We start from the raw sequence: 11,122 nt of genomic DNA, 5'->3' as shown, positions 1-11,122 counted from the left end.
TTTCATATCTTTTATACTATGATTTTTTTGTTTCTTGCTGGGATTTAATTGTGCTATTGAGATGTTGCACTTGGTGCCATGTAGTGTTGGACACTCCTGCTGTGCCCGTGCTTCATAGCTGCAGCCATGCTGATTCATTATTTTGCTGCCTGAGTATGTATTTTCCGAGGCATCTGCTGACCAAGGCCATGTGCATGCCCTCATTTTTATTTCACATGATCTGCACGTGTAAAAGACCACTTTTTTTTTTTTTTTTGTACTTTTTCAAGTTGATGCATTACTTATCCAATGGCTTCATGGCAATCATAAAGGAGTGATCAAGTCAGATTTATGCCATGTATGTTTTAGCAAAATTGATTCAGGAAACAGCATGAAGAACTTTGTGACGGCTGGAGACGGACGCAGTTATAGCACTTCAGTACCATTTATTCATTTGAAAATTTCTTAATTGTTTATATGTTAAATCCTTGCACAATAGATTTGACAAACCCCAAGAAATTAACCCCCAAAATTGAGAAAGGGGGTTGACATGAACAATGAAGAATGCATGAATAATAACTAGGGATGGTAGGGGAAGAGAAAATGTGACCAACATAGTTGGTGAAAGCCGAAAACATACCGCTCAAGGAACAAAACACTCTCGAGCCTAGCACTAGCGAGCTTCTATTTTTATAAAAATTAAATAGAAAAAGAAAAAAAAATCTAGAATTGAAGACAGAAAGTTTTGGATTTTTTCCCATTTTTGATGGTTTTTTCTTTTTCCATTTTAATTTTTTTTTTCTTTCACACGTAAAAGAAATGGGGAAGGCAAATCAAATATTGCAATTAGAATGTTTAGATTATTTGAATGATTAGCTTGCAATTGTCTTGCCTTTATAAATGATAATCAAAATTATCTGTCTATTCCTATCCTATAAATTTTAACCACCAAAACACACGCATCCCTATAAAACAGTTTTAGGGCCTATCTAGTTATATAAAATATTTTTATTTTTAAAAAATTTCATAATTGTTATTTTATTTTAAAATTTTTTAACATTTGTATAGAAAAAGCTTAAAAACAACAAAAAATCACTTTCTAACTTTCTTGCGCAAATGTTTGAAAACTTAAAAAATAAAAAAGTAGGATTTTTTTTTTTTTTTTTGTAATTTTTGAAAAAAAAAAAAAAATCCACTGGTAAAGAAGCCCTTAAGTTCTCCGAATTGTATTACCTTCGCTTTCTTGCAGACAAAAATATATTGTTTAAATTCCAAAAAATCATGAGATTTGACACTACAACTATTTTAATCAGCTTCTTTCTCTTAAAATATTTTTAAAAGATCTAATATCCTTAGAAGGATGATGATGATTAAAAATGCATGATAGAGGTCCCGCATTAGTTATAGGCAGCCTTAGAAAGTAGTGATAAAATATTTGTAAGATATTAAAGAGATCGCCTCGAATCTTGAGGTGGGTGGACATTTTAAAGTTGATTATGTAGGTTGCTTAGACTAGCACTATGTTTTTTCAAATTAAATAAAGTATACCTAATCAACTAAATTTAAGAAACATGTCAAATGTTGGGCGAAAATTAAAAATACTAGCTTTCTTTTCAAAACCAAGAAAATGAAAAAATGATTAGCTTTGCTAGTGATGAAGATGCACTAAATCAAAGGTTAGAGTTACTGTTGCAAGGGGCCTGATGGAACAGGTCCTTGCCACTTTGACCATATGCCTCTAGATTGATCTAAGTTGGCCAAATCGAAGGAGGATAAAGGTTCCCAAATGCAAATCCGGCTTGTGGAATCCCAGTCGCACATGGATGTGTGCTTTGAATCACACTATCTTAGTATGTTGACAAGTGTCATGAGCATGACCTCATACTAATATTTCAAACTATCCTCCTCTTCCTCAAACTTTCCTTCCTCCCCTTCGCTTCTCCCTCCAAACTACACTCCTCTGTCTCTCTACTTGTCTTTTTTTTTTTTTTCCCCTTTCTGCCATAGCTACCATGTCTGTTGCAGAGCTTGGGGCTTCGCACGCCCAAACGGGTCTTCATTGTTCTCAGCTCTCATTTCTATCCACTTGTCTCAGCTACCGCCGCCCCCATGCCTTTCGGCCCCTCCCTCGAGCGCGAAGCGCAAGAATTTGCTGCTCTGTTGTGTCCAAGTAAGCTTCAAATCCTCTACTCCTCACTTTCTACTCTTCTCCTTGCTCTTTCTTAAATCCAATGTTCTGGGTTTTTGAATTTTTTGTTTAATTCACAGTCAAGTTCAAGCTCCGGCGACTTTGCCCACCGAAGATCCCAAGGCCAAGGCCGATTGCTTCGGCGTGTTCTGCGTCACTTACGATCTCAAAGCAGTACGATCTTGTAGAATTGATTGATCTTCTTGATGAATCTCTGAATTTTCTTGATTTCAACTCCACACACTCACTCGCACATATTCCTGCCCTTGCTGAAAAAGTTTAAGTTTTTTAGGTGAATGGGTTCTTTGATATGCTATAATCAGAGCATGTACAACTAAAAGATTTAGGTTTACAGAATGCCTATTCTTAAGATGCAATAAAAGGATTTGATTAATTTTACAAAAAATACATATTATTATTAGAAAGTACGTAAAATAGACAAATTTTTATGACTCTATTCCCAAATTTCACACGAGAATGCCGATTCTTTATTACATGTTCAATGGAATAATAAGGAATTGACAAAGAATAACTATTAGCAGTGAAAATATTTATTATCAAATTTGTATTGCATTTCATCTTATTATAGGAATAGTTATTCCGCCAACCAAACAAAATATTAGAGTTAAAACTGTCTTCATTCTTCTATTAAAATTATAATTATAGGAGAAGATATGGTGGGATTGTGCTTTATGCACTCTTCAACCCAATGGGCTTTCATGTGCAGAATGTGTTTGAGAGATATTAAAACCATTCCTTGTCCACATCTAACAGGTTTAAGCTGCAACAAACAATGATTAAAATTTTTATTCCCTTAATTGTTCATTAGAATTTGAAGCATCTTTGCATTAACATTTAACAATTAAGAAATAATGTAATTCAATCGCTTATTAGTGTTGTGGTTATCCCACATCGGTTGTGGAAGGGGCTGGTGGTCTGTTATTAAGTGTGAGGGAAAGTTTCACCCTAGCTCATGGGGTTGAGAAGTTCCTTGACCGCCCAACACTGGTATCCGAGACATGATTCAACATTCTCCCCGGGATGTTGGGTACGTGGGGCCGCCGATTTGGAAGAGGGGGAGATTGTTGAGAATTCCACTTGTGAGTTTGTCTCACATTGGAAAATTTGAGTGGATGATGGGTGCTTATATATATGGTTGGGTCCAAGACCCAATAGACTTAAGTTTTTTGGGTCAAGTTGGTGTTCACCCAGGTGTATCAAGCCCACCCATGGGCTCCTCCGGTACTAACAATTAGAAGATTTTGATTTATGTTGGTTTTTTATTGATTAATGTTAGCATTGATCAGTTCAAGATTTTTTTTTTTTTTCATTGGATTATTTTTGGTTTGACTAACTTGTAATTCGAAGAAAATAGCGAGTAAAACTTGTGAGACTAGAAATTTCAGAAATTTAGGTAAGGAGTTAATATGTGATAATGACCAATTTATTTAAAGGTTTAAGGTTTTAGGTGAGACTAGGAATAGCTTTCAATGGCTTCTAACATGCCTCAACGCATGGAAGTCCACTGGGCTTGAAGAGTGGAGAAAGGACAATCCTACAATACCTTATTATGAAAATTTAATTTTTAATTAGAAGGGGTAGGATTGAGTTCTAAACCTGTTGCTCTACAAGGCTGTGAAATCATGTCGAAGATTCATTAAAATTTTAAGCTACTAGGTGAGGCCCTACTCCCTAGGAATGATTTTCCATATCTTCTAACAATTATCCTAGGTTTTGGGTCACATTTTATGAAATGTGTGAGTGGTTTGTGGATGGCATGTGAAACATGTTTTCAAATTAAGAATGATTTGTTTCACACTAACTAGTGTAAACATTTTTCCCTTGTCATTATCAATATTCGTCGGTAATAGCAAAAGGCAGCGATAACCTGTCACTGACTCATACTACCTGAGGGGGCTAGCCCAGTCGTGGGGACAGCCAGGATAAGTGCCTTGGAAATTTCTTGGTTTAATTTAAATCCCAAATTCCCACTTAGCGCAAATAATGTCCTAGGGCAGCCTTAGGGCTTTCAGGCACACTTTACCTTAGAGCGATATTGGTTTGGGTAAATGTGGTGCCTGAATTAACAGGCTAATTTATTGTTGTCCGTGATCAGAGAAAGTGGGGGGGGGGGGGTATTAGCGTTGTTCTCCGTGTGTCTATTTTTTTTTTTTGCAGTTCAGAATGTCTTGTTCGATTGTTGTTGTTTAGGTCATTTGGCTGATTTTTAACCTGTCTTTGCCTAAAGAATTTTTGCTTTAATGTGTTCACAGGAAGAGGAGACAAAATCCTGGAAGAAATTAATTAATATTGCAGTGTCAGGTGCTGCTGGAATGATATCTAATCATCTTCTATTCAAAGTAAGGAATTGTTGTAGCCCATGGTTCAATCTCTTGCTTCTTATCTGTATGGTTTTATGGATCCAACCCTCTGAAAAAAGAAGTTCAAAGAAACCCCTCTCTCAATTTACTGTTGATTTCCTAATGAACTGCAAAGCAATTCTATTGCCTATAGGGATAGCAAAGTTGTCAAACACAGTAGGTTTCAGTTCTACTAGTCAGCCTACTGCACTAAAACTGATTCTAAGAATTGGGCAAAAGACATGGCCTCCCTTGAGGTTTGACAAAAAGACTTGGAGCTCCTCGGGGTTTAAAAATTCCCACAGACCTCCCCTAAGATTTCAAAGATCCTACAGACTTTCCCTGATATTTTATTTTTGGAACACTTATACCCCTAAAAAAACTTACCTTTTTGCCAAATATAAAGGGACTTCAGTGTCTTTCTGGCAAACCTCAGAGGAGGTCTATGTAATTTTTGAAACCTCAGGGGAAGTCCTTGGGATTTCTAAAACCTTGGGGAATGTAAGTGTCTTTTACCCTTAAGAATATCCTCTTCAACAACACAGGCATGCGTCAGGGGAGTAATCACGTCCTTCTTACACATGGAAGCATTTTCTAGAATGGAAGGAGGCAATGATGATTGTTTAATTTTAATACATTTTAATAAAAGTTAGTCAATTGCCAAAATTGACTGTCATAAACGGTTTTATTTACTGATGGCATGGTTGAATGTTTCATGGAGATTCATTCAATTCAATTATTTCATAGAGCTGCAGTTTCAAGTTCTAAGGAAATGAAACAGAATAATTTTCCCATGAGACATGGAAGACAGCATAGTAGTCTGAACAAGATTAATAATATATTTGTCAAAATGTATGACTATGCCCTTCTTTTAGCCTCTTGTAAGAAACTGCTTTTGCAAATAAAGTAGCATTGTTACTGTTGCGTACATTTGTTTGAGCTTACTACCAATACGCAATTGTACAGGTCCTTGTCTATTATCTCACTAGATTTTTGAGAATATGAGCCTGATTGATCTGTTGTCTTATGCCAGCTTGCATCTGGTGAAGTTTTTGGGCCAGATCAGCCTATTGCATTGAAGTTATTGGGATCTGAAAGGTCATTCCAAGCTCTTGAAGGCATGGCTCCCAATTCTAGGAGTGTATTATTTACCAGATTTACTTTTTCTTGTGCCATTCAACACGTAGCATGGTTCTCGTTCCTGCGGCACCATTAACACACTGACCTACCCAAACTGCAAACAGTTTCTGAATTTTGAAACATGGATTGTTATGCAAACAACAGTCCTACATAGGCATGCCAAGAATGTTGTATTTAGAAAATAATGCTGAGAAGGAAAGGAAAAGAAAGACCACTGTGCTTGCATTGTAGATTATACTGACATACACTTGAATGCTAATGTTACATTTAGTTCATGGAATGGAATAGGGAGGGAATTGAATAGCTATTGTACAGGGATATAGGGGAGTTGGTGGTATTCCAACCAACATAGAATAGCATTGGAATAGACATCCCTATGCCGAGATTTGGGAATAACCATTTCTTGTCTATTCCATATTTGTTGGAATAATATCAAGTTTTACATGATCATCTACCCTTTTTTTTTTTTGTCCTTGTAGACTATTATATCGTTATATAATGGCTATTTCATTCCAAACTTATTCTATTCCATGAACCTAATGTAATGTAAATGCACCTAATGTGTCCTACAGTACAAATTGGAAGGTAATTTATTGAACAAATTGATGAATGTGGTTGTAAATAACATGGCACAAGCAGTTGTTTCTGTTATGATTCATCATCCTAGCAGGTGGTGCTATCCTTGTTTTAGTATTCAGCAGTCGGGAATGCTTGCTTGTTAACGACCGACCCTCCATTTCCTTGTGCCTTAGGATCAAAGTGAGAAGGGATCAAATGAAAAGAAAGAAAACGAAGGCACAAGACTCGAATTGCCCCAGTGAAATACTTCAGATATTTACAGTGGCAAAACCTATCGTAGATAGTTCCATTTAGTAGATCTTTTTAATCTGTTATTCATCCAGCTGAAATAATTTTTTTTTTTTTAAAAAAAAAAAATCTAATTTGAAAGCCTTTACTGGCACTGTATGTATGGTAAAATGTTCATAATGGATTGTCCATTTCTGTATCACCACCCTAATTTTATCTCATATATACATATCACAACGACAACCTCATATGCAGGCACGTTCACATCCATATTTAGTGGATTTTGCACACTCATGGATATCAATAAGCACATGATGATGTATTCTTGAGAACATCAATAAATTTTTCAATGGAAAAGGTATAACTGAACATCTAAAGTTGAATTAGTGAATCTAGGTCATTTACATGTTGCATACATCAACCCCAGGAGATGTTAGATTAAAGCCTTTACTAGCATCACTATGTACAGTAAAATGTTCATAAGGATTGTCCATTTTTCTATCGCCATCATAATTATTTCCCACACACGCCACACACACAAACCTCATATAGGCAGGCACATCCACAACCATTTTTTCAGTAGATTTTCCACTCACATGAACATCAATAAATAAATAATGATGTATTCTTGAGAAAATCCATGGTTGAAATTAGTGAATCTAGGTCATATACATGTTGCATGACATCAACTCCAAGAGCAGTTAGATTAAGTTGGCAAATTCAAATGAATAGAATTTTATGCTAGAATAGATCATAAAATATATTCCAATATCCAGAAAAATATATGGAGGTTGGAAATAAAGTTTCAACCTTGCTATTCTAGATTTTTAAGTGAACTAATTGGTTCTTGATGTTTGATGAGAGAACCCATAGTCCTCCAGAGTGATGATTGACATGCCGAGGCATCTTAAAATGACATCAATGCATGCAGGAGTTGCTATGGAACTCGAGGATTCCTTGTTTCCATTGTTGAGGGAAGTGAGCATTGGCATCAATCCTTACGAGGTATTCCAGGATGCAGAATGGGCTCTTCTAATTGGAGCAAAGCCTCGAGGGCCTGGGATGGAGCGAGCTGATCTGTTAGACATTAACGGGCAGATATTTGCAGAGCAGGTGCTATATTGAATTTGCATTTTACTATTTATAACTTATGTTAACAGCAACAATTGGCAGCAATGGCACTTTTCTTACAGTGAGTTTGGTTTTAAAACTTCACAGGGAAAAGCTCTTAATGCTGTGGCATCCCGCAATGTCAAAGTAATAGTAGTGGGCAACCCCTGTAACACCAAGTAATGAATATAATTTTTTCTTTAACTTGATGCATATGTTATGTATTTCCCAATTGTGCCAGTGGTTTGTGATTCTATTCACTCTTCCATGCAGTGCATTAATATGTCTAAAAAATGCTCCAAATATACCAGCAAAAAATTTTCATGCTTTGACAAGGTTAGATGAGAATAGAGCAAAATGCCAGGTAAAAATTGCTTATGACATTACCTGTGCCAATGATATGAAATTATTGTTATCATAACCAAAAGGGCTAGTGCTAGTGCAACAGCTAATGCACACATTGGCTTGATTTTTGGCAGCTGGCCCTCAAGGCAGGAGTCTTCTATGATAAGGTTTCAAATATGACTATCTGGGGAAACCACTCAACGACTCAGGTCATTAGGCAGATACTCTAGTAAGAGTGAATGTAAAGTATTTCTTTGCTTCTCGTTTAAAGGGTTTCTGCATGTAAATTCCACCAGGTTCCAGACTTCTTGAATGCAAGAATTGATGGCTTACCTGTCAAAGACGTCATCAAGGACACCAAGTGGTTAGAGGAGGAGTTCACAGAGAAGATCCAGAAGGTAAGATCTAATCTAATCACATCTTCACACACGCACACTCCCATCAGACATGTTTGGGCATCTGTTTATATGGAATGTTTTTAAACTACGGTGGGCCCTAACTTTTTGGACAATAATTGGGAAAAATTAATATGCAGAGAGGTGGAGATCTAATTAAGAAATGGGGAAGATCTTCAGCTGCATCAACTTCTGTATCAGTTGTGGATGCTATGAGGTCTTTAATAACTCCCACGCCCAAGGGTGATTGGTTTTCGACTGGAGTAAGTTCTGTTGCTTGACACATGTATGCATAAATCCTACAATTTGCTCAAGGGAAATGATTGATTTTGGGTTATTCAATGTAATTGACTTTTTTTCATTAAGTCTTATGCAAATGCAAGATTAGATCTTAGACGATAATGTTGCTGAAGATCCATTAATTTTCTACATATCAGTAAATGGAAGAAAGATTTGAAATGCAGTCTTCCATGAAGAGGAAGCAATGTACTAAGAATACACTGGAGATTTCTCAATACTAACGTAATAGCCTCATTGTGGTGTGTGAGGTGTATTCTTGTTTACTTTTCCTATAAGGAAGAGGTGTCATGCTCCATAATATATCATCAGCTTATCACGTTGCATTTATTTAGGTGGCAGCAGTTGCACAGAGATTGGCCATCACAATCTCTAGTCTTGAATCTTACCTTTTTTTAATGCATTGTAGGTTTATACCAATGGAAATCCTTATGGCATAGCAGAGGGTATTGTTTTTAGCATGCCATGTAGATCAAAAGTAAGTTGTTCCCTGTCAATTATTTTCCTTTTGGTAGTGTTTGTTCTGCTGAAATTAATATAATATTGCTTCTCAAAATGTGTATGCTCTTCAGGGAGATGGTGATTATGAGCTTGCCAAGGATGTCATATTTGATGATTTCCTTCTCAAGCGACTGACCAAGGTAGGCTTTCTTTTTGTAGCCTAAACGAGTTTCTGGCCACAATATGGAACTGAATGAAAAAGGAGGAAGGGAATAGAAACCTATTCCTTCCTCAACATTCCCCAAGGACAGCCTGCATTCACACACACACTGAATTCTCATTCAATGCGGCTCACACTACTATTTTGCAGACTGAAGCCGAATTGTTAGCAGAGAAGAGATGTGTTGCCCACCTTACAGGGGAGGCAAGTATTATAGCACATCATTGCTTCCTTACTGTTGATAATACCATTTATCTATCTAAATATACTGCACTCTTTTTTAGGGTGTAGCCGTCTGTGATCTGCCTGGGGACACGATGCTTCCCGGAGAAATGTAACAGGACAGCTCCTCTTTCAAAAATTCTTCTGCCAACTTCCAATGAGCAGCCTGACGGGGACGCTGGAAAAATCATGTCAGAAATATGCTACTTTGCCCAAATACTAATTACTACTGTTTTGTGGGAATAAGTTCGCAGAGTATCACTGAATATATAATTTTGCATATGGAAATGGATGTGTCAAATTTTAAGGCATTCCAGATTTGAGGTTATATAGCATTTTGCGGTGTAGCTTGCTTTGTTGCTTGTCAACTTAATTGTTTTGCTTGGTTAAGAATATAAATTTGAATATACTGTAACCTCATTCTTTCTTTTGGAGATGCAAATTCCTTGTTCCCATTGTTTGGACAATTGCCAACTTAATTGTTTACTTGATTAAGAATACAAATTTGAATATTGTATTTGTATTTTGCAGGCAATTTGCTGTCTTGTTAACCTTAAAAATATTTAAGAAAAGTTTGGGGGGAACTTTATTTCCCCATTTGATGCATCCTAAAAAATGTTAGACCATCTAGCATTTTTTAAACAAAAGACGCTACTTGGGGCAGCGTCTTTTAAGTAAAAAATGTTGTTTGGACTAGCAATTTTTGCATGGCCCATGCAACATTCAATAATTGAATTTTTTTTTTAGGTATTAGGGATTATTTGGAATTTGAAAAAATTTCAATGTTAAAATATTTGGAGTATTTAAACAGCTTTAACTTTTAACTTCTAAATCTTTTTATCATCGAGTGTGTTCTAAAACTTGAAAAAAGGAGTCATGACTTGTTAATTCCATTATATTTTTACATTCTAAAAGTGCAATTTTAGTTTATAGTGGATAACATTCAGGAAACATTGTCATGAACTTATGTAGGATATAATCTAGTGAAAAAACTTTGCACAAATAATTTTGCCATTTCAAACTACCAAAATAGGGAAGAAAATAATGATAGAGAAAAGTCCACCAACATTTATTAAAAAAAAAAATCCAAATTGCATACACACAATGAAAAATGTAACAACTTAACAATCTTAAATCAACAAAAATAAACTACTTGTTGCAGTAGTAGAAAAAAATTCATGTAACCGACCCCAGACACCACTTACTAAGATTTAAAACATGATTGTTTTTTATTATTGTTGGTGGTGGTGGTGTCTTAGAGAAAAAGGCGAGCTGCCAAACTATTTACTTATAAATAATCTTCAAAAATGAATATTTAATACTAGTTACAATTTTTTTGTGATTTCAATAAAGAGTTAGGCAGCCAAGAGTCAACAAGAATTAGTTATTTCGAAGTGTTCAATTAGTTATGATGGGAAGTGTTCATTTGAAATATTGAAGACAATCATGTTCTCTTTGGTTCGTTGGGTTTATTGAAGAAGTAAGAAGATGTCTTTATTGCATGAGCACAAGTCTTGCCAAAATAACAAAATGAAGGTTTTGATGCAATGGTCTAACTACATAGATCCTTTTATAACAATAAACTAAGAAGATATACATTAGGGCAAAAGGAGTTTTG

The 11,122-nt window shown here is 35.8% G+C and overlaps 1 protein-coding gene across 2 annotated transcripts; it reads left to right on the top strand.

The window, feature by feature from the left end:
* Positions 1 to 1,785: 1,785 nt before the first annotated feature.
* On the top strand, positions 1,786 to 9,971 carry LOC131165452 (malate dehydrogenase [NADP], chloroplastic). Of its 2 annotated transcripts, XM_058123292.1 has the most exons (14): positions 1,786 to 2,149; positions 2,248 to 2,341; positions 4,441 to 4,527; positions 5,561 to 5,645; positions 7,406 to 7,587; positions 7,693 to 7,763; positions 7,858 to 7,948; positions 8,064 to 8,138; positions 8,226 to 8,327; positions 8,465 to 8,587; positions 9,031 to 9,099; positions 9,194 to 9,262; positions 9,433 to 9,486; positions 9,567 to 9,971. In XM_058123292.1, exons 1-14 carry the CDS (start codon positions 1,992 to 1,994, stop codon positions 9,618 to 9,620), a joined length of 1,314 nt encoding a protein of 437 aa, XP_057979275.1. In that variant the 5' UTR covers positions 1,786 to 1,991; the 3' UTR covers positions 9,621 to 9,971. The 2 variants fall into 2 exon arrangements, with proteins under 2 accessions (XP_057979275.1, XP_057979274.1); XM_058123291.1 differs by having other exon boundaries at positions 9,433 to 9,931.
* The last annotated feature ends 1,151 nt before the right edge of the window (positions 9,972 to 11,122 follow it).

This window comes from Malania oleifera, chromosome 10, assembly GCF_029873635.1.
Source record: "Malania oleifera isolate guangnan ecotype guangnan chromosome 10, ASM2987363v1, whole genome shotgun sequence".
Classification (NCBI taxonomy): Eukaryota; Viridiplantae; Streptophyta; class Magnoliopsida; order Santalales; family Ximeniaceae; genus Malania; species Malania oleifera.
This window is presented reverse-complemented; position numbering and strand designations above follow the sequence as displayed.

What these genes read in the sequence shown, in the direction of transcription:
- LOC131165452 (XM_058123291.1), top strand. Translation starts at nt 1,992, where the DNA reads ATGTCTGTTGCAGAGCTTGGGGCTTCGCACGCCCAAACGGGTCTTCAT. An exon ending in TCACTTACGATCTCAAAGCA is followed by an intron (nt 2,342 to 4,440) that starts GTACGATCTTGT and finishes ATGTGTTCACAG; the next exon opens with GAAGAGGAGACAAAATCCTG. An exon ending in GGCAACCCCTGTAACACCAA is followed by an intron (nt 7,764 to 7,857) that starts GTAATGAATATA and finishes TCTTCCATGCAG; the next exon opens with TGCATTAATATGTCTAAAAA.